The sequence below is a fragment of the Capricornis sumatraensis genome, chromosome 3 (assembly GCF_032405125.1).
Source record: "Capricornis sumatraensis isolate serow.1 chromosome 3, serow.2, whole genome shotgun sequence".
In the NCBI taxonomy this organism is placed as follows: Eukaryota; Metazoa; Chordata; class Mammalia; order Artiodactyla; family Bovidae; genus Capricornis; species Capricornis sumatraensis.
In genome coordinates, this window is record NC_091071.1 from 61,800,163 (window position 1) to 61,826,771 (window position 26,609).

At 36.9% G+C, this 26,609-nt stretch overlaps 1 protein-coding gene across 5 annotated transcripts in view; it reads left to right on the forward strand.

Moving 5' to 3' along the window:
- Window positions 1-26,609, forward strand: part of ZNF385B (zinc finger protein 385B) — a 353,720-nt gene that overhangs the window by 268,490 nt on the left and 58,621 nt on the right. For 3 of the 5 annotated variants that reach the window (XM_068967001.1, XM_068967003.1, XM_068967004.1), the window contains one exon: window positions 12,150-12,260. In XM_068967001.1, coding sequence (XP_068823102.1) covers window positions 12,150-12,260 — 111 coding nt within the window. Of the gene's footprint in view, window positions 1-7,841; window positions 7,881-10,832; window positions 10,927-12,149; window positions 12,261-26,609 lie in introns of those variants that run through there. The other 2 variants (XM_068967002.1, XM_068967005.1) reach the window with 2 other exon arrangements.

Below are 26,609 nucleotides of genomic sequence, written 5' to 3' on the forward strand. Positions count from 1 at the left end.
TAAAAAAAAAAACATATTTCTCAGACTTATTTTTGGCTCTGAATTTTATGTTATAGAAGCTTAATCCTAGAGCCAAGTTTGGAGTGTTCTCAAGCCACTATTTTAAAAAGAAAAGCAGGAAAGGCCAGTAGGCAGGTGACCATCTTCTATCTCAGATACTAACCTGTTCTTCCAAACAAAGCTGGGTAGCTTCTTTCAATGTCCTGTAGAAGAATCACTTCTCATAAGCTCTCCTCAAGTGAATCCCTATCTTGTTAGTACTTTAGCATCTATTGAAAACCTATTCTTCAGCCCATATTCCTGAAATAGTTTATTTCTGGTTTTATTTTACCCTGAGGAGACAAAATACTAAATAAAACAGGTAACAGGTGACTCATTTATTTTAGTTTCTCTTGGTGGATCCAGTTGCTGTTCCCATCACTCTGAATAGTGTTTTTCTTTGGATAAAATAGTTCATTGTCAATTATGTACACCTTGGGCTCTTTGCTGTTGTTGTTTGAAATATGAATATACCTTATTGAGAAATATAAAGTATAGTATTCTGAAGGTAGTAACTTTTCCATAGAATATATTAATAGCATTTGTCATCATTTCATTTCTTCTTCCGTGCTATTATAAAATTCAGAATAGAGCTAAATTCTTATTCATACTCTATAAGGTAGTTTTTCCTTTTTCTTAAATATTTTATAACTTTTCTCATAAATTCTCTCAACAGTGCATCTAATAATTTCATGGAAACTTTTTGTTACCTTGTCTTTGACAGTTGTTACTGAACTTTCAAATCTGTATGCATGCATTGGCCAAAAATTATTTTAGTTATAGGAACATCAGATAATAAGGATAAAGTGAAAGCCTTTCAAGAACTTTCTTTGTGTCTTGATGGAAAAATACCTCTCTCTTCTCATGGTTTCCAGTCATGTCTACGCATTCATTTGTTCAAGAATGAAAACAAACAAAGAAAAACACTGGATGTCCTTAAGAGACATAATTTAGATCATTACCTAAATGGCTTTTCCCTACATTGAAAGGAGCAGCTGAATTGGAATTGAGCATGGTCTGGGCTTCCTTAATCCATCATATTAGCCAATTAGAATTTCCAAAATGCATTTTTAATCTGAATATGGGTACATAGGCCATTGAATTGCAGTTCTTAAGTTTACTCATCTAATGTTTGAATAGAAACGTCAGCACCTGAAGCATTGCTGGGCATGTATGTGTCCATGCAATGAGGTATGAGTAAACCTTCAATTAAATCTCGTACCCATTGCAGATGTAAATTGAAAATCTTATTTGTTAAACTGAACTTTTTGAAATGCTCTTTGCAGCGGCTTCTTAAATTACCCAGCAGCATAACTACAGCTTTGCTGCCACTCTCTTGATCCCTGGCAGTGTGGAAAATCACCAGGCCTGTGGAGCCAGCCAGGAAAAGGGAACATTGTACATTTGCACTGACCATATGATTGCATACAAGGATCTACTGTCTGAGTTAGACATTCAGCTTCAGTAAGGTGCACAGGTCTAACCTTAGGGCATCTCCCACTAACAAAATAACTACTGTCTGGAAAAGAACTCAAAATTTATTCCTTCAACCTAGAACCATTTAAAAATTATCCACCAGAGTGTTAAGCTGGTTTACCACTAAAGAGAGGGGATGGTGAAACTACCCATTCCTTTCCTTTTAGCTTTTTCATTTGGAAACTCCAAAGTTCTAAAAGTGTTAACAATGTAAAACATCATTTTCTTGTAATACCTTTACAAAAAAACTGTTAGAGTTTAGCCAAAATATGTGTTGTTGTTCAGTCACTCAGTTGTGCCTGACTCTGCGATCCCGTGAACTGCAGCACATCAGGCTTCTCTGTCCTCCACCATCTCCCAGGGCTTGCTCAAACTCATGTCCATTGAGTCAGTGATGCCATCCAACCATCTCATCCTCTGCCATCACCTTTTCTTCCTGCCTTCAATCTTTCCCAGCATCAGGGTCTTTTCCAAGGAGTCAGTTCTTCCCATCAGGTGGCCAAAGTATTGGATCTTCAGCTTCAGCATCAGTCCTTCTAATGAATATTCAGGACTGATTTCCTTTAGGATTGACTGGTTTGATCTCCTTGCTGTAAGGGACTCTCATCTCTCTCATCTGTACATGACTACTGGAAAAACCATAGCTTTGACTCTATGGACCTTTGTTGGCAAAGTAATGTCTCTGCTTTTGAATATGCTATCTAGGTTTGACATAGCTTTTCTTCCAAGGAGCAAGCATCTTTTAATTTCATGGCTGCAGTTACCATCTGCAGTGATTAGGAGTAACTCGTGGTCATATTGTTATTCACTAAAAAGCACCAGGCCAACTACACTGTACCAGAAACCCACTAGGAAGGTCTCCAGATGAGATGCATCTATCACTTAGCTCTCATCCTTAGAGAACTCTGAAAGCAGATCACTGTAGTTTCCCTTTCTCTTTGAGTGTATGATGACAGTGGTGGCTCTGAGATCCAACTGTTGTGTTGGGACTTGGGAGCTGAAGAAAATTCTCTGTGAAGATCTCACAGATGGCTGTGAAGGCCAAAGAGCATGCACTTTGCAGTTTTCAACAGTTGTATGATTCTGAATTCTATATGAACTTCCCTAAATCATGGGATAATGTCCTTATCTTTACATATTTAGTATGATTTTACATGTGAAATCATCAGAATCACAGTTGTATCAAGCCAGTGAAAATGTATTTAGGAATTATCCATGGTAAAATTGTGTTTCTTTCCAATTCACCTGTTTTATTTTTTTCATAGTAAAACACTCTGAAAGTACCATATTTATAACTTTAGAAATACTTGTTCCCCTATTTGAAAGTAGAGAATTACTATAAAATCTTCCCTAAATTGAAATGTTGTAAAGTGAAGAAGCAGTTTCCATAGGACACATCTTGTTAATGGATGCACAAAATAAATCCAGATAAAGCACAGAAGCCCAGACACAAGTCAAAGCTATGGCAACTGAGCGCTGAGATGCTGAGTGTAGTTCCTGGGGAAGGTGCTTAGTGGTGCTATGGTCACTGCTGTAGATGCCCACTGCCTCTCTCTATATAGGTAATACTTTGTAAAAGCATTTCAAAAGAAATGCTAAACACTATTTTCAAGTTTCAGCTTTTATCATAAAAGCAAAAATCCTGTTGGGATTTCTTTCAGTTAGTGAAAACAGGTACTAATACAGGTCTTTCTTAAAACCAAATGGTGCAAAGCAAAGCTTTCATAAAGCAGGGAGTACCTGTATGGCCCTCCCCAGCTAGAATGTTGTATTTTTGAAGGCTGTTCTCTACTGTATGTCCAGCTCCCAAAACAGTGCATGATGGTCATTTAATAAACTATTGTTAAATGAATCAATTTTCAAGAAAGTACAGTGTATGTGCAAACTAAAATTATACATTTATAAAAGTGTAGTGTGTTGGAAAGGAGCAAAAATTCCCAAGGGACAGAACTGTCTAGGTTGATATGAAACACTTAATCTCTGAAAAGGTTGCATTTTTTTGTTATCAGAGTGCTCTAGAAAGAGGACATTATTTTATGGCAGAAATATACATCTCTAACATTCTATATATGTTTCTTTTTTTAATCTTCTAGAAATGAAACCAAGGTGGAATTTATTAAAAAAAAAAAAAAGTACTCAAAAACGCAGTTTAGTTTTCTTTCAAAATAGATCCCAGGGTGTTTTTTCCTTACCCTAGCCATCCTTTTTGTCATGGAATGTTGTTGTTCAGTCACTTAGTCGTGACCGACTCTCTGCGACCCCATGAACTACAGCATGTCAGGCTTCTCTATCCTTCACTGTCTCCCTGAGTTTGCTCGAACTCATGTCCATTGAGTCAATGATGCCATCCAACCATCTTATCTTCTGCGCCTCCTTCTCCTCCTGCCCTCAATCTTTCCCAGCATCAGGGTCTTTTCTAATGAGTCAACTCTTCACATCAGGTGGCCAAAGTATTGGAGCTTCAGCTTCAGCATCAGTCCTTCTAATGAATATTCAGGACTGATTTCCTTTAGGATTCACTGGTTTCTTGCGGTCTAAGGCACTCTCAAGAGTCTTTTCAAGCACCACAGTTCAAAAGCAAACTGTGTTATGGAATGGATAATTCTTATTTGATGAATTCCAGAGCTTTTCAAATAGAGAAGGCAATGGCACCCCACTCCAGTACTCTTGCCTGGAAAATCCCATGGATGGAGGAGCCTGGTGGGCTGTAGTCCATGGGGTCGCTAAGAGTCCAACACGACTGAGCAACTTCACTTTCACCTGTCACTTTCATGCATTGGAGAAGGAAATGCCAACTCACTCCAGTGTTCTTGCCTGGAGAATCCCAGGGACGGCAGAGCCTGGTGGGCTGTCGTCTATGGGGTCGCACAGAGTCAGACACGACTGCAGCGACTTAGCAGCAGCAGCAGCAGCAGCAGCAGCAGCAGCAGCAGCGATTTTCAAAGAGGGCCTAACAATATGGAATTTCAGTGAAAGATGTCAGACTTTCTCAATTCATTTTAAGGGAAAAAAGAAAAGAAAGAAAAGGAAAAAAATGTATTCTGATCTATACTCTGGTTGCTTCCAGTCACTGGACTGGCTCCACTTACATTTTCTACAAGGAATATTGACCACCACTAGGGAGGCTCTGGAAAGGGCCTGGGTTCCCACTTAATTTCTGCAGCTATCAAAACACTGCTAATTGTCACCAGTCTCAAAATATGTAAACTTCTGCAACATTTTGATAAAATAGTAGTAATAGTACTAGTAGTCATAGTAATAGCTTTAGTGGGTCTGAGACGTAGATCAGTGTGACCTATTATTTTCTTAAGTGTGTTATTTTAGCCTTTGTACCAATTCTGGTTGACTTTCTGGTGGAGTAATGGTATCCCTGTGGTACAAGAGCACAGCTGATTTTGTTTGCCAGTCACAGTGTGTGGTTTTAGCAAAAAGCTAAATACAGCACTTGGTTGAATCAACAGTCTGGGGAGAGTGCGGCGTGTCATTTGTCTTCCTTTCAGTGACACTGATGGCATTCAGGTGGACCCCTGTCAGGATGCTCTGGGTAGGAGAATCAGTGACAGGACGGCAAGTCTCAACTTCTACCCGTTCCAGATGCAAAAATGCAGGCCTCACAGCATGCTGTGCCAGGGTAACGTTCCATGTGGCTTATTTTTATTGAGACTTCTGATTTGAACTCCAAAGCAGTACTGAGTTGTGTAGTTGAAATAAGACTGCCAATGATATGTGTTTGTATTTCCTGATCTTTGAGAAAAGGAATTTGTCTTGCAATAGTTGTGTCTGCTTTGTTTCTATGTACGTTTTTAAGGATTTGAAACAAGTAAAACAGTAATAATAAAGGCATATGGTCAGAGTATTTAAATATAAAAGGCAAAACCTTTTTTGTAGTAACTTCATAGAAATAAATTGCTCTTCAGGGACATAAGCTATCACTTTTAGACATGTCAGTTCCTGAATATTTGAAGTTCTAATGAGACCCTATTGTCTCATTCTTTTCCATAAAATCCAATAATGGAAAAGGAAAGGATGAAAAATAGTCATTCTTTTTGTACTCCTGTAATTTGACAATATTGTGATTAAAAAACTGATCCTTTGCCAAACTTCCGGAAAGCTGTAAGTCACAAGGATTTAGTAGCTGAGGTCTGTTTTGTAGTAAATCAAGGACAGGTGCAAATGATGGCCATCACCTGCTCTGTGTAATCTCTAAGTATTTCTGGAACTTCATTATTTTTTTTTCTGTATGCAAGCCCAACAGTTACAATGGGGAAAGAGAACAGGGCAGCCCCAATTTTTATTTATGGATTTCCTGAAGTAGCCCAAGAAGAAATGGGTTTATCCTCAGAAAGACATATATTGGTCAGGAAGGAAAAAAAAGCTGAGACTCATTTCTCCAGGAAACTTACTTAAACACCAAGCAGGACTTCTGTGTAGCTTGACTGGGCAGCTGCCCTTCAGGCTGCAGGAAATTCTAGAAACACTCCTCCTTTCTTCACAATTCTTACCTCCTACAGCAGTGCTACACACGATATCCATAACCCTGCTTGGTGGTCCGTTAGCGGGGAAGAGTGGGGGGAGAGACTGCTGCCTGAGTTTGAATCCTGACTTCAAACCTACAGACTCAAGGGTGACCAGTTCTTAAGCTTCTCAAAGCTTCAGATTCCTCATTTGTAAAAGGAAGGTAACAGTGGTATCTGTCTCACATGATGGTGGAGGCTGCACGAGATAATCCCTTAGTAGAGTTCCTGGCACATGCAAAGAGTTCTGTAAATCTAAGCTGCTCTTATTAAGATGTTTATTCTTATTATTACAGCTTAAAGTATTAGCCATGCAGTCGTGTCCCACTCTTTGTGACCTCATGGACTGAAGCCCGCCAGGCTCCTCTATCCATGGGATGAAGTGGGCTGCCATTCCCTTCTCCAAGATTACAGCTTAGAGAAAAAAATTAAAAGGCAAATACAGCAGGAGTACAAACACATTGATGTCACTGTTAAAGGGAGGATCCTGGATGCTTAAAGTGTGAGAAAATCAGAAAAGGGGGGGAAAGTTCAAAGTAAGGGTGGGGCAAGAGGGGACAGACCTTCATGGGCCTTCTCTTGCCTCACGGATTTGCTTAATCATCACCCTTTTTCATTTTTACAATGTCCTTTCTTGTGTTTGACTCATCTTACCCCATCTAATTTGGGACAACATCTGGAACATATTAGACCTCCAGAAATGTTTGTTGAATGACTGATCTTTAACTTTTTAAAGTCAAAAACCTGATTTCTGCTCCTGTTTAGTAGAAAAGCTAGTACTGCTTGCTAGACTTATAATAAGTGGTTGCCAAATGCTTCATAGAACATCGGTTAAAGCAGATAGCTACGTTTAAGATGAAATGTCCTCATTTTCCAGAATAGTATGGATACCCAGCCACATATGAGAAACCCTGGTATAATTCTGGAGCAGTCTTTTTTGCTATTTAATTAAGTAGTGCATGGTTTGCTCCTCTACCCAGCCCCATGTGATGGCCAGTGAAGTCATTGTAAGACTCATTGTAAGTTCATACAATTTGAACTTCATCCCCTTGAAAATTATTGAGATAGGTGAAAGGTTTGTAATTTTATTTTATTTGCCTAAAATTCCACCCAGGAAAATTATCTCAAATGTAAATGTCATCTAGTACTAAGTTCTTTGTTCATGTCTTCCCTACCCCTGGATTCTCTGCCCTCCCCTAGACGTCATCCTGCCTTCAGTGAAGTGTTGCGGTGTGTTTTTCCCCCTTGGCTAGGTTTTATTTGCAACTGCATGTGTTTTTATATGATTGTTTACACTGTGTGGATATAAATTACTTTTTGGAATAATCAGTGAAAAAGAACTCATACAAATGAGTTCTTAAAAAAGAATTCATACAAATACAGATTTGTAGTTCCATAAACTTTGTGAATACCCCCAAAGATACCTGTTTATTCTTATTTTGATATTGAAAATATAATAGTTGGTATGATAACATTAGCTTCATGAATTCCTTTTATAAGTACTGTAATAAAATGGTTAATTTGTCCATACATACCCTTAATTATCTCCTCAATTCCTGGCAACAGCCACAACCCCATCTTTCCTTTTTATTGCCTACCAGTTAATTGCACTAATAGGTTTTACTTTTCATTTCTGCATGACTTTCATTATAAAAAATGGCAAGTGCTAACTCTTGCTGCTTTTTAGTTAGTACATATTTCAGACTTTTTAATCAGAGATGAGCAAAGCAAATGGATTTTTTTAAATTTCATGTGACTATTCTTGCTAGCCTCAAAATTCCAGATGACTACTTCTGACTTTTACTCTTTTAGAAAAGAAGAGGCTTATTTGGGACCAATAAATTCTGCCAGGTAAGGAATATTGGTAGCTAGAGCTATGTGGTAGTGTTTGTTTTTGTTTTTTTTTTTCCTCTAGAAAAGCTCTTTTTAGTACTGTTTACCAGTGAATCAGTCTTCTCAATTCACAGACAGGTTTCTTGTGCAATGTGAACTAACATGAGCTAATTTAATGAGTATTTAACAAGGCATTTGTTCATTTAAAAGTGATATAAACATTTTAATAAAGATACTTGAAAACATTTGTGCACTTTTAATAATCAAATGTGTATGAAATCCAATAGAATCTTTAAAAACAAGAGTTTGTTTTATAATTGCAGTACCTTAAATAATTTTCCTGGGTACTCTACATATAAAATGATATGATATTGATATATAGTATTGACTATACTAAATTGAATAATTTTCATTTATCACATTTTATGATTTATGAGAATGTTTTTATTCAGCCTGTTTTATTCATCTTAAAAATTGGTGATTGAATAAAAGACTTGCCATTGATTTAGTTATACATATGAAATATGTAATATTTCTTTATGAAATATGAAATATCTCTGGTGGCTAAGACAGTTAAGAATCCACCTGCAATGCGGGAGATCTGGGTTCTATCCCTGGGTTGGGAAGATCCCCTGGAGGAGGGCATGGCAACCCACTCCAGTATTCTTGCCTGGAGAATCCCCAAGGACAGAGGAGCCTGTTGGGCTACAGTCCATGGGGTCACAACAAGTCGAACATGACTGGGACTAAGAACAAATCATTATGATTAGAGAGAAAAGAATTTGCATTAGAGGAAGAAAAATTTTAAGTTGATATAAATTAACATTATAGTTATGATTTTTATCTAAATTTTCAAGTATTTTAGGAATACTACAAGAAAAAATTCAGGATTTTACTACTGTATACTTTAAAAAAAGAGAAAGATGTAAAAGTGTTTTCTATGTTGTTGCTAAGTCTGGATCCTGCTGAAATGACCCAGATATTTGTAGTTACTGCGTGCTAAGTCACTTCAGCTGTGTCTGACTCTTTGCAACCCCATGGACTGTAGCCCACCACGCTCCTCTCTGTGGGATTTTCCAGGCAAGAACGCTGGAGTGGGTTGCCATTTCCTTCTCCAGGGGATCTTCTCTACTCAGGGATCAAACCTGCATCTCTTATGTCTCCTGCATTGGCAGGCAGATTCTTTACTACCAGCACAACCGACAGCCCTTCAGATGGCAAATACTGAAAATATCAGATAGGCAGTGTCTGTTTCAAAATATTGGATGAATTGGCAAGTTTCTTTCTTATACCATTTAAAGTCTTCTTTCAACTAAATTATGTCCTCCCAAGTGACATATGAATAAGAAATATAATTATAGAATTCTATGATAAACAGGGGAAAAGAAACAAGATTGAGACAGAAAAAAAAAGTGGACCTTTTCTTGAAATACCTATAACAAAATAGAGAATCAAGTGGAAAATAGGGAAAATTTGTTCCAAGTGAGAAATATGAAAGATAAAATTTTCATGTGATTAGCAGTTAAGCCATTCAAAGGATGAAAAGAAGCCAGAGTTAATGACAGATGCAAAGGAATAGAGTAAAAGGACTGTTTTATGAGGATAAGTAGGATTATATGTATAAAGTAGAGAAGTCGATTCTAGCTAAGAATGTCTTGAAGGAACCTCTTTAGTTTGCTTCTCATGAAACAGATGGGTGGGAACTCACCCGCCTTTATATGGGGGTGCTTAGCCACAGCTCACCTTTCAGGAAGAGAGCACTCAGCTTGGGAACATAAACAGTATTTTCAGGTTATAGGGTATAAATATGAGATTTGAGTAGAATGCATTTGTATTAGGAGTTACTTGAAAAATTATGTAGGCAGCTAACAGTTTCAAAAATTCAAATGGGAATGTTTATATCCAAGGTTGTATTGGAAATCTCAACAGATACCTTGTTTTACTAAAAATTTGGAACTAGGTTTTTGTAGATGTATCTTTGTCTATGTTTCTATATTGAAGTATGAGAACCACTAGGATGTGCAGATTTATTTTAGATGATGGAAGTTTTAATCTTTAACTTTCAATATATTTTCTGAAGTGAAACTATGATTTCATAAGTATCATTGCTGCATTCTTAAAAAGTCTATTTTAATATGGTTTAAAGAAAAATGTTAGAATAATAATATATATAATAGTATAGGCATATTACAAAAATGATGAATGGAAATGTGTTTAGGAAATATTCACATTGTTTTATTCTAGCTAGTTCACATGTCACTAGAAGACAATGGCACCCCACTCCAGTACTCTTGCCTGGAAAATCCCATGGACGGAGGAGCCTGGTAGGCTGCAGTCCATGGGGTCGCTAAGAGTCGGACACGACTGAGCCACTTTACTTTCACTTTTCACTTTCATGCATTGGAGAAGGAAATGGCAACCCACTCCAGTGTTCTTGCCAGGAGAATCCCAGGGACAGGGGAGCCTGGTGGGCTGCCGTCTATGGGGTCGCACAGAGTCGGACACAACTGAAGCGACTTAGCAGCAGCAGCAGCAGCAGCAGCAGATGTATGTTTTAGAACCTTAGAACAAAAAATATCTCAATAAAATTCTCTTATTTTTTTAGCTTTGCAAAATAGTGCAAAGTTTCCCATCCTGCCAATAAAGTTTGGCTGTTTTATTTTTAAGCCTGTCTAAACTGTTTTGCCATCTCTAGTAACAATCAGAAAGTTACAGGTTCATGTTATGCAAATTGATGAGACTTAAGTATTTACACTGTGAGTATACTAAGGAAGTGGACTAGGGTTTAATTTTCGATATTTCGAGATTTTTGCCCATAGAGGTTTTTTTTTAATTCTTGTTAAATGAATTTTAATACAATCAGCTACAACCTTGAGCAAAACAAATCCCCAGATTTTCCAGTAATGATATTTTATATTAAATAGTTAAATGTAATACTTTTAACAGTTTTTTTTCCTCTTTCACTTTTTAAGTTATCATAAATAAAATTGACTTTTGGAGAATGCCCACAGTCCTGTAAATTTCCATACGTGTATAAGTTTGTGTAACCATCGCTTCAGTCAAGGTATAAAGTAATTCTATTACTCTCTTCTTTGAATTTCTAAGTGTTCCAAACCATATAACTTGTCTTTATAGTAGGAATACATTGTCCTAAACTTGTAGCAAAAAAAAAAAAAAAACTACTTTGCTGTACTGTTCGATAAATCTGTGCTCCACTCTCCTTTCTAATGAATTTAGGTTCTTCTAATTGCTAATTGTACACTTGGTTGACTTATGTCCTCATCAGAAATAGCATTCATTTTTCCTTTCTACCAAATATCATCAACTAATCCAGTCCTAAGCTCTAACCTCTGGAGATTTCCTAGACGATGATATCAGTAGATCTGTCTTTGTTCACGTTACATCTGTTGATAAGTTATGCTTTGTTCATCATGCGCATTGTTTTTTGAACTGCCAGTTGTCTGACGTTAATGCTGGATTATTATCTGAAGTACACAGGAGAATCACTGCTGCATTTCTTTTTATAGGCTCTGCAGATAGTGTTCTTTCTTTTTCCAAGTATTTTCATGGCTTTGTGCCATGCTTTTTCTACACTATCATTGCATATTTCTCTATCTATGTATGGTACATGCAAACCAAAGAGAGGAAAGTCACAGGCTATATGTCAAAACTTTCCTTGAATATTTAAACAAGTGTTGCATCTTAACCATTCTGTTATGGACATTTGAGTAGCATGCATTTCCAATAAAATGAATATCTAGAGTCCATAAACAATAATAAATTATTTTAAAATAAAGATCAATATTTGTCTAACTGTACTGTAATATAAGTCTATCATTTATGACTTTACCACAGATAGAAAATTAAGAAATTTAAATATATCTGTAACAGTCATCACTGAGGTCATTTCAGACCATCTTAAGTATTATTACCTCACACAGAGAAAACATTAACAAGTTAGTTTGGATCTTAAGTTTTCTTGTTCTATTAATCTTTTAAGATTTTTCAAGGTTTCTTATATAAATATAAGATATCTTGAAATGTGATTCTCCTGTGATTGTTTTGTGTGTGTTTTTATTTTAAAAAGATTTTTCTTTTGCTTTTAATTCTTGGAAATAAGTATATTACTAATGAATCAGATTCTTTATGAGAATGAGATTCTTTATGATCCTTGTTTGGGAACTAAAAGTTAAAAACTTCAAGGAATAATACAGCTACTTTTACTTGTACACACTATTGTCTGTCCTTTGAAGCTATAAATTGACTGTTTTGTCATTTGCTCCTCAGATGGATCCTGTGCAAAAAGCAGTCATTAACCACACATTTGGAGTGTCCATTCCCCCAAAGAAGAAACAAGTTATTTCTTGTAATGTCTGTCAGCTTCGCTTTAACTCGGATGTGAGTATCACCTTTCCATTGCTCTCTGTAGTCTGTCAGCTTGGAGTCTGATTGTTCTGAACATGTACATCTCTTCATATTACATATTCTCTAGAAGCACATTTATTGTGGGCTGTTGGTGGCCCATTTATTTCAGTGTGCTAGATTTTAAAGGGCTTCAGATTCACCATTAGAAACTTGAACCACAGAGTGGCTAATATCAAAAATCAAGGATTTCTCTGTGTAATCAGACTCATCTGTATCATTTTATACTTAATTCTACTGTTATATTTACTTTTCAGAAATACTTGAATAGCAGAAAATATTTTTTTAAAGTTTAAAATGCAATGAAAATATGAAAAAATGCAATGAATGTTGAAGAAAACCATTGTTATTATTCTTGATAGCAAGTATCACATTTAAGTGTGTGTGCCAAATCATATTAAACACCTGAAGAATAATTTATTGCACAGTTTATATTTTCCCAGAAGATAGAAATACAGGGAAGGCTTTGTAAATTATCTTATCTGGCAAGCATAACCATCCTGTTTAAAAAAAATGATAATAAGAAAAGGATACACATTAATATTTTTTGAAAGTCAATTTTAGAATATAGAAATAAGATAACAATATCATATTAAATAATATTAGAATGTTTATAATATTCAATTATCAAGTAAAGCCAATGACCAATGCAAATCTGAATCTGGCAACTGTATATTTGGTATTTCCCAAGATATTTTACCATCAACATCATTTTGCAAAGAGTATGTTATAAGATTCATGAGTTTCAGAAATACTAAAATAGTAAATACCTTTCTTTGTGTATACCAGTAAATGATATTTTCATAATTCTATTTAGGAAACATAATGAAAATTATAGTCATTGGAAAAGAGAAGATATGCTTATCATGACTTATAAAAGTATATTTAATGCAATTTCAACCAAAAATCCAAAGAATTTTTTTGGTACCTGATAAAATCTTTCTCCAATTCCATATTCAAGAATTAAAATGTTCCCAAATAAATTGAGAGATGTATAGTACCAATTCACTAGAAATCTTGGTATTGTTAAGATGTCATTTCTTCCCCAATTGATCCATACATCTAACACAACTTCGATAAAAATCCTAGAAGGCTTTTTTCGTAGAAAATACCAAGACATTTCTTAAATGTAATAGAAAAGGCCTATGATAGTCAAAATGTTTTTCAGGAAAGAACAAAGTTTGAGTACTTATACTTTTTTATTTTAATACTTACTATAAAATCTATAGCAATCAAGACCGTATTATTGGTGAAAGAGTAGTAGACACATTGATCAGTAGAACAAAATAGACCCACACCTGTACAGTCAGTTGATCTTCAACAAAGTTGCAGATAGTTCAATGGAGAAAGGTCAGTCTTTGCAACAAATAGTGCAATTGGATATCTACATGTAAATTTTTAAAAAAGAACTTTGTGTGCTATTTCCCACAAAATACAAAAATTAATTCAAATAGATCATATGCATAACTATAAACTTGAAACTATAAAACTTCTAGAAAAAAACATAAGAGAAAATTTATGTGACCTTGAGTTAGACAAAGATTTCTTTGTCTAAAAAAATATGAAATAAAAAATGTGAATTATAAAAGTGTTCATTATTGGACTTCATCAAAATTAAAAATGTCTCCTCTTCAAATGACACTATTAAACTGTTAAGAAATTGAAAAGAAAAACTACAGACTGAGAGACAATATTTATAAGAAACGCGCCTTGTATGCAGAATATTTAAATAACTTACAATTCAATAATAAATAATAAATGGGCAAAAGACTTAAATAAGCACTTTACCATGACAGATAAATATGCAAAACAGTTCTCAACATCATTAGCTGGTAAGGAAGCAAACCACAATCAGATACCACTATATCTATTAAAATGATAAAAATTAAACCAATTGATATTACCAAATGCAAAAATGAGGACCAACTGGAACTCTCATTAACTATTGTTGGAAATAAAAGATAGTACAGAGCCTTTAGAAAACAGTTTGATGGCTATTTATAAGAATTTTTATAAAGTGGTAGATTCATTTCTCATACAGCCCATCAATCCCACTTCGAGGTATTTATTTATCCAAGAGAAATGAAAACATTTGTCATATTTACATGTCTTTATAGGAGCTTTATTCATAATTGTCCAAAACTGAAATTAATCCTAATGTCTAACAACTGATGATGAAATAAACTGAAATATAGCCCTACAATGGACTCAGCGGTAAAAGAAGTGATATACCAATGCCTCTCACAATATGGATGAATTTCAAAGGCAGTGTGCTAAATAAAATAAGTTGCACACAAAAGCTATACACTGTATGGTTACACTTATGTAACTTTTGCAGAAGACAAAACTGTGGGGACAGAAATCAGACCCATAATTAATAGGGACTGAAGTTGGAGTTGAGAAAGTCATCACCAAGAGGCATGAGAGAACTTTTTTGGGTGATGGAAATACTCTAAATCTTCGTTGCTGTGGTAGTTACACAACTGTTTTGTTTTGTTTTTTCCTTCAAAACTCATAGAACTCAATACCTAAAAGGAATTTTACTGTATGTAAAGTAAACCTGACTAGGAAAACAAAATCAATGTGATAGGAATCATGAAATATTTTGTAAACTGAAGACTAATTATAGAAACATACCTACCTAATATATTAAACTACAATATTACTACTAGATTTAAGGTATAATAATTAAAGGAATTTTTTAAAGAAAAGATGGAATAATAGATACCGAAAACAGATCCAAGTATATTTAACATTTTTGCCCAGTTATTATCCAAATTTATGTAGCCATGTAGGGAAATTAACATCTTTGTAACTTTATGAATATAAAATGAAAATGTTCACTACCTAACTGGCCACTGGCAAAATGAATGCACAGGTGAAGACATGCTCCATATTTAATTCTAGCATTGCCACTGTAGTGATGCCAGATGTTGAAGCATCTCATAATACAAAGCAAAGAGATTGCAAAGTAAAATTGCAAAAATCTTGCAAAAGATGCAGACTTTCATGAAGTCATGATTATCATGTTGCAGAACTGTTTAACACAAGTCACGGACAAATGAGGATCTGCCTGTTAGAAGTATTAATTTAACAAGAGAAAAAAGGTTGATGATAGACAGGCTGCTCAAAGTAACATGTTTTAACTATCAAGTGAATAATAAAAACTTTTGCAATTATGAATCCCTTGAATTAAAAAAAAGAAAACATTTATTTACATGGTCCAAAAAGAAAATTAATTTTAAAAGAATCATTGAAGAATATTGTTTCATCCTATTCCCATCCTCCTACTCTCCGTGCCTTTCTCTCTCTGTCTATCATAACTACATTAATATTTCTTACCTATCTTCCCTGGGCTTGTTTACGCAGATATAGCCAAGTATGAATACATACTCAATCTCCTTCCTTTTCTACATACAAGGTAGTATACTATTTATGCTTTACTTTTACCTTGCATTTTTTTAACATAACAATATATCCTAGAGAGTTTTCCCTATCAGAACCTAGCAAGCCCCCTCACTGTTTTTTCATTGGTGTGATAGACAAGGATGTCCACATCCTAGTCTCTGGACTCTTACTATATTACCTTGTAAGGCAAAGGGAAATTAAGGTAGTAGTTGGAATTAAGAGTACTAATCAGTGACCTGAAAATAACTGTCCTGGATTATCCCACAGGCCCAAAGGCCCTTAAAGGTAGAAGAGGGAGGCAAAATGAAAGGTTAGAGTGACAGGATATAAGAACAAATTGAGTGGCCATTGTTTGTTTGAAGGTGAAAAAAGGGACCACATGCCAAGGAATATGGAAAGTTTCTAGAAGTGAAAAGTCAAGGAAATTGACTTAGAGCCCTCAAAAGAGAATGCAGTCCTGCTGACACCTAGGTTTCAGCCCAATGAAACCCATGTTGGACTTCCAGCCTCAAGAACTGTAAGATAATAAATATGTGTTGTTTAAGTCACTGAGTTTGTGGTAATTTTCTACAACAGCAATAGAATACTGATACAGTAGTCTATGTGTAGATGGCCCATGGTTTCTTTAACTAGTCCCTTATTGGTGGACACTTAGGTTTTTTCTTATCTTTGGAGTTAACATCGATTTTCATAACCAATAAATGACAGATCTTCAAAAGAGACGTGGGTTCGATCCCTGGGTCAAGAAGCTACCTGAAGAAGAAAATGGCAACACAGTCCAGTTTTCTTGCCTGGAGAATCTCATGGACAGAGGAGCCTGGCAGACTACAGTCCATGGGGACACAAAGAGTTGGACACGACTGAAGCAATTTAGCATAGCATGCTAGTACATAAATTTGGGTCTCTTGCCTATGGATCCACAACTCTCCCATTATCTTATGTTGCCTTAAAAATTAACTCATTTTCTTAGCACTTACTGTGCTCCTATTTTTATTTTATGCCAAGCACTATACATTCTAGGGGCTTCCCTGGTAGCTCAGCTGGTAAAGAATCTGGCTGTGATTCAGGAGACCCCAGTTTGACTCCTGGGTTGGGAAGATCCCTTGGATAAGGGATAGGCTACCCAATCCAATATTCTTGGGCTTCCCTGGTGACTCAGATGGTAAAGAATTGCCTGCAATGCAGGAGACCTGGGTTCGATCCCTGGGTTGGGAAGAATCCCTGGAGGAGGATATGGCTATCCACTCCAGTATTCTTACCTGGAGAATCCCCATGGACAGAGGAGCCTGGTGGTCTACAGTCAGTGGGGTTGCAAAGTGCTTACACTATGCTATGTGTGACTAAGCACAGCATAGCATAAATACTAGACTCCAGAATCCAACAGCAACTTTTACTAGTAAACAGGGTGCATGAAAGCTTTCAAGGATTAACCTTATTGGATCCTCTCAGAACATATTGTGAGTTTTCAGCTCTATATGTTCATTATTCTATACATAGAAATGCTGCACAGTGTAAAACATGGAATTAAGGGCCCTTGAATGTGATTTAACCCCTAATTTTGAACTTTGATAAACCATTTCACCACTGTGGGCCTCAGTTTCCTCCTCTGTAACATAACCTAAAATGGACTACATGGTCTTTGAGAGGATCATTCCAGCATTATGATTAAAAATAATTTCATGGTATTTCTTTAGAAGGATGAGATTTAAACACTTCCACCTTACAGGTGGAATACCTAAGACCTAGAAAGAATGACTATGCATTTTATTTGTTATTTGTGTCATGGGTTGAGTGAGGGGAGGTATGTCAATCTTCTTGCTACAGCATAGAATTGCTCTGGGAGCAGATCCGTCTTTAACATGAGCTTCATTCAGTGTCAGTAATTTTCTTTGAATTTACTAACAGAGACATGGACAGATGTACCCATGAGCACGTGACCACTGGCTTTCTTTTCATTGCTAAAGCTCTGTTGATAATGGAGAAAGAAAGTAAATTTCTGAGTCATGCTTAGACTCTGGGCAGGAAAGCCACAAAGTTTGGATGGCAAATTCACAAGTGTGACATATACATGTTCTCAGTGTTTAGTAATGGTGCTATAATCTGCATAACTGAGCTCTGAAGCTGAGCGTTCTTTATTTGGGGGAGAGTTTATTATTTTATAATTAGCCTATTTACATTTTAATGTAAGAATTAAGAAGATGCTCATCTTTATTTTCTTTAATAACATTTTTAAATCAGCCTAAGACTGAATTGGCTTTCCTCTTCAGTGTAGAAAATATGTTTATTGAAAAATCTGGGAGGCAGATTTGCACAGTTAAACAGACTGCATTCTGCCATTCTCCATTACCCATATAAACTGTACCAGGGCAGACTTCAGGCATAAAAATTCAATGTGACCTAGTTTAAGTGTCCAGTAACCCCCTTTGTTCAGCTTTTATCATCTCAGTAGAACTCCACTGTTGGAAAGCAAAATGCTACAGCTTTATTTACACAATACAGCATTATGCAAATGAACAAGCATTAATCACAAACATTTCCCAAGTGAACCTTTGCAAATTGACACCATTAACTTTGCCAAGGGGCAGGTGTTGCAGTCCAGGAATAATATGTCTTTCCAACTGAGTCCTAGACATTTGCTCAAATGTGTACATCACCCATATCCCTATTTCTTCTTGACCACCCTTTTTCCTGAATAACATGGTTTAGGCTAAGCACTGAATGAAATTGTCCTGGGCTTGAATGCCCCCTTCTTCTCCAGTGAACAAGAACCCTGCAACTCTAGGGTGGCTATAAATTGATAAGCTTAAATCTGAATCATTCCTGTTAGCTGGGAAATATGTTTCTAGAGTTAAGCCTTGCCAGGGAAATAGGTCTTCCATAGGTTCCATAGTCAGTTTTTAAAAAGACTCTCAAAATTATTGGACTTTCGGTTTTCATACGAAAAGCAGGAAACTAGCACTTTTAACAAAAGCTTTTAAAATATTTTTGAGGCCAACATTTCTTTTCTTGGCTAGGTTGAAAGCTGGCAGATCCCAAATAATTTCTAATTTTCATATTAATTTTAACTTCTTAGAGAATAGTAGCAGAAGGATAAAGAAAACTGACCCTTAAAGAGATTTTTACATAAAATCAGGGCAACTTAATACTCTTGAATGCTTAAAAATAGAGATGATCTTCTTTTATTGTTGTTATCTCAGAGCAGAGTTAATCATAAATACCCTAAACATATGACTGAGCCCTTTATACTTCATGGGCAAATCGAAATGAGAGCATAATGATCTTTTTAATCAAGTTTTATATACTCTAATTCAGGAACTGACCCTGAAATTTTGGTACTCAGCATTAATATCACAATTGATTAAGCATGAGACGCAGGGTCCCTAACTGCTAACCCCACTCATTTGGAGCTAACTCATTTGACTTTTTTAATTTACAGCATTACTTTTTGAATAGAATTATAAATCAAATCATCTGTCATTCATTTTTATACAAATTTTACCTTGTGGCTCCTCTAAGGTTTTACTTTTGTTGCGTTGTTTCTGTCTTCGTTTTGGGTTTTGATTATCTAGTATCTCCTCACTCTCATTTTAGCCCACTGTTCTTTTCCCTTGCTATGTTCTATTTCCTCATGTCTTAAGTGATGAGGAGATAGATGACCTCATGCCATTTCATTGATTTACATTAGACTGATACAGTACAAACGGACAGAAAATTAAGGATTTGCTCAGAAGTTAAAATGGCAAAGTGACCAACTGTTTGTGTGAACGTTTCTGTAAGTGACCTAACTCTCTTATTCTTTACTATAAATATCTCTGCAATTTTAGGAAGTGCAATCATCCAACAATCACCCTCAGTTCCTGTGTAATTGATACATCTGCAATGCTTCTTTGCTCTGCATTTTGCATCTTTGTCAATTTAGCAGTTCTCATTTGGACAAGGTTATTTAAATATGCTCTCCTGGGCCTTTCTGCCTGTATCTCTTTTTGTAATTTTAATCTTATGCCCACTTTCTGATTTCTTTTGCAGTTTATGTAATACAGTACAAATTCTCTGTCTTGTATAAACAAACTGCCCCCATCCACCATCTGCCACTCAAGAGGCTTTAGTGTATTTTTTTGCTGGAGGCCCTGGCATTCCCTGTCATCCAGCAGGGATCTCAGCAGTCATGAGATTAGGGAGAAAGCAACAATTTCGGGTCCCACATAAATGCCCTTTCCATGTGCTCTTGGCTGACCCTCCATCTCCTTTGGCCCCCAGGCCTTACTGCATCTCTCCACCAGCTGCCAGGAGGCAGCAAGTCCCTACAGCAGCTGTGGTTCCTTCCCTGGGAGGTCAGAGCAGCAGGGAAATAGGAACCCCTTACACACCTTCTTGGAAGACCTTCCTTGAAGCAAAAGCGGAATAAGCACCCAACTGCAAGGGCACCTGCTTAAATTTTCTGAAGGATCAAGCTTTTTGTTTGAAAAATATTCTCCTAGGGAACTTGCATCTCGCCCTTGGCTGCCTAGCTCTGGTTTTAACTCTAGAAATTCTGTGCGCAGTCATTCATGTTTGTCTTTCCCCGTTAGAACATGTTCTCTCCACATCATGTCCCTCCTTCCTGTGTTCTCTCTTCTATCCCTTTCTCCCTCTCCTCTAGCTCTTCTCTGGCACAAAGGTACAACAAATGCACTATTCTTTCCTTCTCTCCTGGACATAATGTCTTTATTAAGCTTTTTCAAGTTTAATAACTGGATTCATTGCTTTAAATTCTGAGGCACTTTTCACTTGGAAAGCCCCTAAAATGTACTTTTTATAATTTATTTTTTAATTGAAGGATAATTGCTTTACAGAATTGTGTTGGTTTCTGCCTAGAAGATAGTTTTGTTTACAGTATGTTGAACATAGTAAGGCAGAGGAACCAGAGATCGAATTGCCAACTTCTGCTGGATCATCGAAAAAGCAAAAGAGTTCCAGAAAAAAAATCTATTTCTGCTTTATTGACTATGCCAAAGCCTTTGACTCTGTGGATCACAAGAAACTGTGGAAAATTCTGAAAGAGATGGGAATACCAGACCACCTGACCTGCCTGTTGAGAAACTTATATGCAGGTCAGGAAGCAACAGTTAGAACTGGACATGGAACCACAGACTGGTTTCAAATAGGAAAAGGAGTATGTCAAGGCTGTATATTGTCACCCTGCTTATTTAACTTCTATGCAGAGTACATCATGAGAAACGCTGGGCTAGAAAAAGCACAAGCTGGAATCAAGATTGCTGGGAGAAATATCAATAACCTCAGATATGCAGATGACAGCACCCTTATGGCAGAAAGTGAAGAGCAACTAAAAAACCTCTTGATGAAAGTGAAAGAGGAGAGTAAAAAATTTGGCTTAAAGCTCAACATTCAGAAAACGAAGATCATGGCATCTGATCCCATGACTTCATGGGAAATAGATGGGGAAACAGTGGAAACCGTGTCAGACTTTATTTTTGGGGCTCCAAAATCACTACAGATGATGACTGCAGCCATGAAATTAAAAGACGCTTACTCCTTGGAAGAAAAGGTATGACCAACCTAGATAGCATATTGAAAAGCAGAGACGTTACTTTGCCAACAAATGTCCGTCTAGTCAAGGCTATGGTTTTTCCAGTAGTCATGTATGGATATAAGTTGGACTGTGAAGAAAGCTGAGCACTGAAGAATTGATGCTTTTGAACTGTGGTGTTGGAGAAGACTCTTGAGAGTCCCTTGGACTGCAAGGAGATCCAACCAGTCCATTCTGAAGGAGATCAGCCCTGGGATTTCTTTGGAGGGAATGATGCTGAAGTTGAAACCAGTACTTTGTCCACCTCATGCGAAGAGTTGACTCATTGGAAAAGACTCTGATGCTGGGAGGGATTGGGGGCAGGAGGAGAAGGGGACAACAGAGGATGAGATGGCTGGATGGCATCACTGACTCGATGGACATGAGTCTGAGTGAACTCCAGGAGTTGGTAATGGACAGGGAGGCCTGGCGTACTGCGATTCATGGGGTCACAAAGAGTCAGACACGACTGAGCGACTGAACTGAACTGAACTGAACATAGTATTTAAATTCCAACCAGTCTCGTGTTTAAAACAATTTTTCCTATATTTCCTGAACTTTCAGGCCCTTTGATAACTGATATGTCAAGGAAAACCTTGAACAGTCATTTTCTAATATCTGGCCCTCTTCATCATCACTGGACTTCCCTGATAGCTCAGTCAGTAAAGAATCTGCCTACAGTTCAGGAGACCTGGGTTCAATCCCTGGGTTGGAAAGATCCCCTGGAGAAGGGAATGACTACCCACTCCAGTATTCTTGCCTGGAGAATTTCATGGACAGATTAGCCTGGCAGGCTACAGTCCATGAGGTCACAGAGTCAGACACAACTGAGCAACTCACACACACATCACCACCATCAGATATGTCCAACAAATATCTACATATGTTAGGTCCACAGATCAACTTAACTCTTCCCCCCCTCATCCATACGTATACAGTCACTGCCTGTTCCCCATGCAGACCTACTCCATTTCTCTTGAAGCCCTTGAGATGGACCACAGCTTTTTTAATCTATTAATTTATACTATATTTATATAGTCACATAGAAACTGAGTATACACAATTATGTATAAATATATATGTGTAACTTGTGTTTTTTTTAAGAATTGATGCTGATAAAATGTGAGCAGCAGAGTTTTAAGAATACTGGAAGTTAGCCTGCTAAGTTTCACCTATGCTAATAGTGGCCTTCCATTCAGAAATTCAATAAGCCATGGAAGTTGGTCCTCATAAAAAGCGAGTTTATGATGAAGGGATTTGGAGAAAGTCACACTCAAACTAAACTCTGCCGTTGGTCATTAAATAAGGAAATGATAATCTCATTGCTGAGTTGGAAAGTGAAAGCTAGTTGTAAAGTTTATATCTGCTGCTAAACAGTACAAATTATTAGATAAATGATAATTTTATAAGTTTGAAAAACCAAGTGATTCTGTCAAGAAGGAAGGTACTGACGATGTAAAGAATCAATAGCATCAAATGGAAGTCTAGAAAATGATAGCCTGCTTTTGTCAAACATTTTACATTTTTCCCATAAATAAGACTATTTATATTGATTCTAAGGTGCGGAGGGTAGTGAAGCAGATAGTAGGTAATTAAAAGCATAAATCTCAGGAGCTTGGGAAGGTAATTCTCGCTTTGCAGGCAGAGCTGCCAAAATGATGAACATTTTTTGCTTCAACATGACAGAAATATAGTGTGGTTACAGGGAGAAGGAACATAGTGAACTAAAAGTTTGCTTCAATAGCAGCTGCTTAAGAAAGCTCTTTAAGAAATTTAGTCAGCCTTTTGAAGGCCTATAGTAGTTACTTATTTTTTTTTAATTGCCTTAAATTAGCACTGTCACATTACCAAAATGTTATAGCCTTTCTCAGAACTACCTTATTATAAATAGGCATTTGATCATTTAGAACTTATTTTAAATTCATCACTGAAAATAAAAGGAAGATCAGGATAAAGAGAGTCTTTTATTTTTTTTCTGGTTCTTTTTTTATTATAAATTTATTTATTTTAATTGGAGGCTAATTACTTTATAATATTATATTGGTTTTGCCATACATCAACATGAATCCACCACGGGTATACACGTGTTCCCCATCCTGAACCCCACTCCCTCCTCCCTCCCCGTACCATCCCTCTGGGTCATCCCAGTGCACCAGCCCCAAGCATCCTGTATCCTGCATCGAACCTGGACTGGCGATTCGTTTCACATATGATATTATACCTGTTTCAATGCCATTCTCCCAAATCATCCCACCCTCACCTTCTCCCACAGAGTTCAAAAGACTTTTCTATACATCTGTGTCTCTTTTGCTGTCTTACATACAGGGTTATCATTACCATCCTTCTAAATTCCATATATATGCATTAGTATACTGTATTGGTGTTTTTCTTTCTGGCTTACTTCACTCTGTATGATAGGCTCCAGTTTCATCCACCTCATTAGAACTGATTCAAATGTATTCTTTTTAATGGCTGAGTAATACTCCATTAAGTGAGCATTATGACTTATAAAGACTCATCAAAACATATATTTAACTAATAGGAAATTATATAACAAATAATCATTTGGGGTGCTCTAAGAACACATAGGTGCCTTGTATGACCTGTTACTTTAGAGATTTGTTGTGTTTAATAATATTCAAAGTTCCGATGACCTACTTAATGTGATGTGAAGAACAGAAAATATGAAAGTTTGGACAAGGAAAGCACCAAAACTCACTGTCCCATATGAGAATAAGTTTTCAACAGAAAAACATAAAGCTTCTGTTGCTTAATTCCTTCAAGCTTTGGTGGTTTTGTTGTTCAGTCTCTCAGTGGTGTCCAACTCTTTGCAACCCCATGGACTGCAACATGCCAGCCTTCCCTGTCCTTCACCATCTCCTGGAGATTGCTCAACCTCAAGTCCATTGAGTCAGTGATGCCATGCAACCATCTTATCCTCTGTCATCCCCTTATCCTGCCTTCAGTCATTCCCAGAATCAGGGTCTTTTCCCATGAGTCGGCTCTTCACATCAGATGCACCAAAGTATAGCTTCAGTTTCAGCATTATACCTTCCAGTGAAAAATCAGGATTGATTTCCTTTAGGATTGACTGGTTTAATCTCATGCTGTCCAAGGGACCCTCATGAGTCTTCTCCAGCATCAAAGCTCAAAATCTTCAATTCTTCAGCACTCGGCCTTTTTCATGGTCCAACTCTCACATCCATACATGACTACTGGAAAAACCACAGTTTTGAGTGTACGGACCTTTGCCAGAAAAGTATGTCTCAATTTTTTGAATACTGTCTACGTTTGTCATAGTTTTTCTTCCAGGGAGCAAGCATCTTTTAATTTCATGGCTACAGTCACCATCTGCAGTGATTTTGGAGCCCAAGAAAGTAAAGTCTGTCACTGTTTCCATCGTTTCCCCATCTATTTCCCATGAAGTTATGGGACCAGAGTCATGATCTTAGTTTTCTGAATGTTGAATTTTAAGCCAGCTTTTTCACTCTCCTCTTTCACTTTCATCAAGAGGCTCTTTAGTTCTTCTTCACTTTCTGCCATAAGGGTGGTGTCATCTGCATATCTGAGGTTATTGATAGTTCTCCTGACAATCTTGATTCCAGCTTGTGCTTCATCCAGCCTGGCATTTTGCATGATGTATTTTGTATATAAGTTAAATAAGCAGAGTGACAATATACAGCCTTGACATACTCCTTTCCCAATTTGGAACCAGTTCATTGTTCCATGTCTGGTACTAACTGGTGCTTCTTGACCAGCATATGGGTTTCTCAGGAGGCAGGTAAAGTGGTCTGGTAGTCGCATCTCTTTAAGAATTTTCCACAGTTTGTTGTGATCTACACAGTCAAAGGCTTTAATGTAGTCAATGAAGCAGAAGTTTTTCTGGAATTCTTTTTCTTTTTCTATGATCCAATGGATGTTGGCAATTTGATCTCTGGTTCCTCTGCCTTTTCTAAATCCAGTTTGAGCATCTGCAAGTTCTCGGTTCACATACTACTGAAGCCTAGCTTAGAGAATTTTGAGCATTACTTTGCTAGCATGCGAACTGAGTACAATTGTGCAGTAGTTTCCACATTATTTAGCATTGCCCTTCTCTGGGATTGGAATGAAAACTGATCTTTTCCAGTCCTGTGGCCATTGCTGAGTTTTCCAAATTTTCTGGCATATTGAGTGCAGCACTTTCACAGCATTATCTTTTAGGATTTGAAATAGCTCAACTGGAATTCCATCACCTCCAAACATCCACTAGCTTTGTTCGTAGTGATGCTTCCTAAGGCCCACTTGACTTTGCATTCTGGATGTCTGTCTCTAGGTGAGTGATCATACCATCATAGTTATCTGGGTCATTCAGATCTTTTTTGTATAGTCTTCTGTGTATTCTTGCCACCTCTTCTTAATAACCCTGCTTCTGTTAGGTCTATACCGTTTCTATCCTTTATTATGCCTGTCTTTGCATGAAATGGTCCCTTGGTATCTCTGATTTTATTGAAGAGATCTCTTCTCTTTCCCATTCTATTGTTTCCTCTATTTCTTTGCATTGATCACTTAGGAAGGCTTTCTTAGCTCTTTGCTATTCTTTGGAAATATGCATTCAGAAGGGTATATCTTTCCTTTTCTCCTCTGCCTTTCGCTTCTTTTCTTAGCCCTCCTCAGATAACCATTTTGCCTTTTTGCATTTTTTTTGAGGGGGGGGGATGGTTTTGATCACCTCCTGTACAATATTACAAACCTGTTATAGTTCTTCAGTCACTCTATCAGATCTATTCCCTTGAATCTATTTATTACTTCTACTGTATAATTTTAAGAGATTTGATTCAGGTTATACCTGAATGGCCTAGTTGTTTTCCCTACTTTCTTCAGTTTAAGTCTGAACTTTGCAATAAGTTCATGATCTGTGCCACAGTCAGCTCCCGGTCTTGTTTTTGCTGACTATGTGGAGTTTCTCCATCTTTGGCTGCAAAGAATATAATCAGTCTGATTTCGGTATTGACCATCTGGTGATGTCCATGTGTAGAGTCTTCTCTTGTGTTGTTGGAAGAGGGTATTTACTATGACCAGTGTGTTCTCTTGGCAAAACTCTGTGAGCCTTTGCCCTGCTTCATTTTGTACTCAATGCCAGACTTTCCTGGACTCCAGGTATCTCTTGATTTCCTACTTTTGCATTTCAGTCCCCTATGGTGAAAACGACATCTTGTTTTGGCATTAGTTCTAGAAGACCCTGTAGGTCTTCATAGAACTGTTCAACTTTACCTTCTTTGGCATTAGTGGTTAGGGCGTAGACTTGTATTACTGTGATACTGAATGGCTTGCCTTGGAAACGAACAGAGATCATTCTGTCATTTTAGAAACTG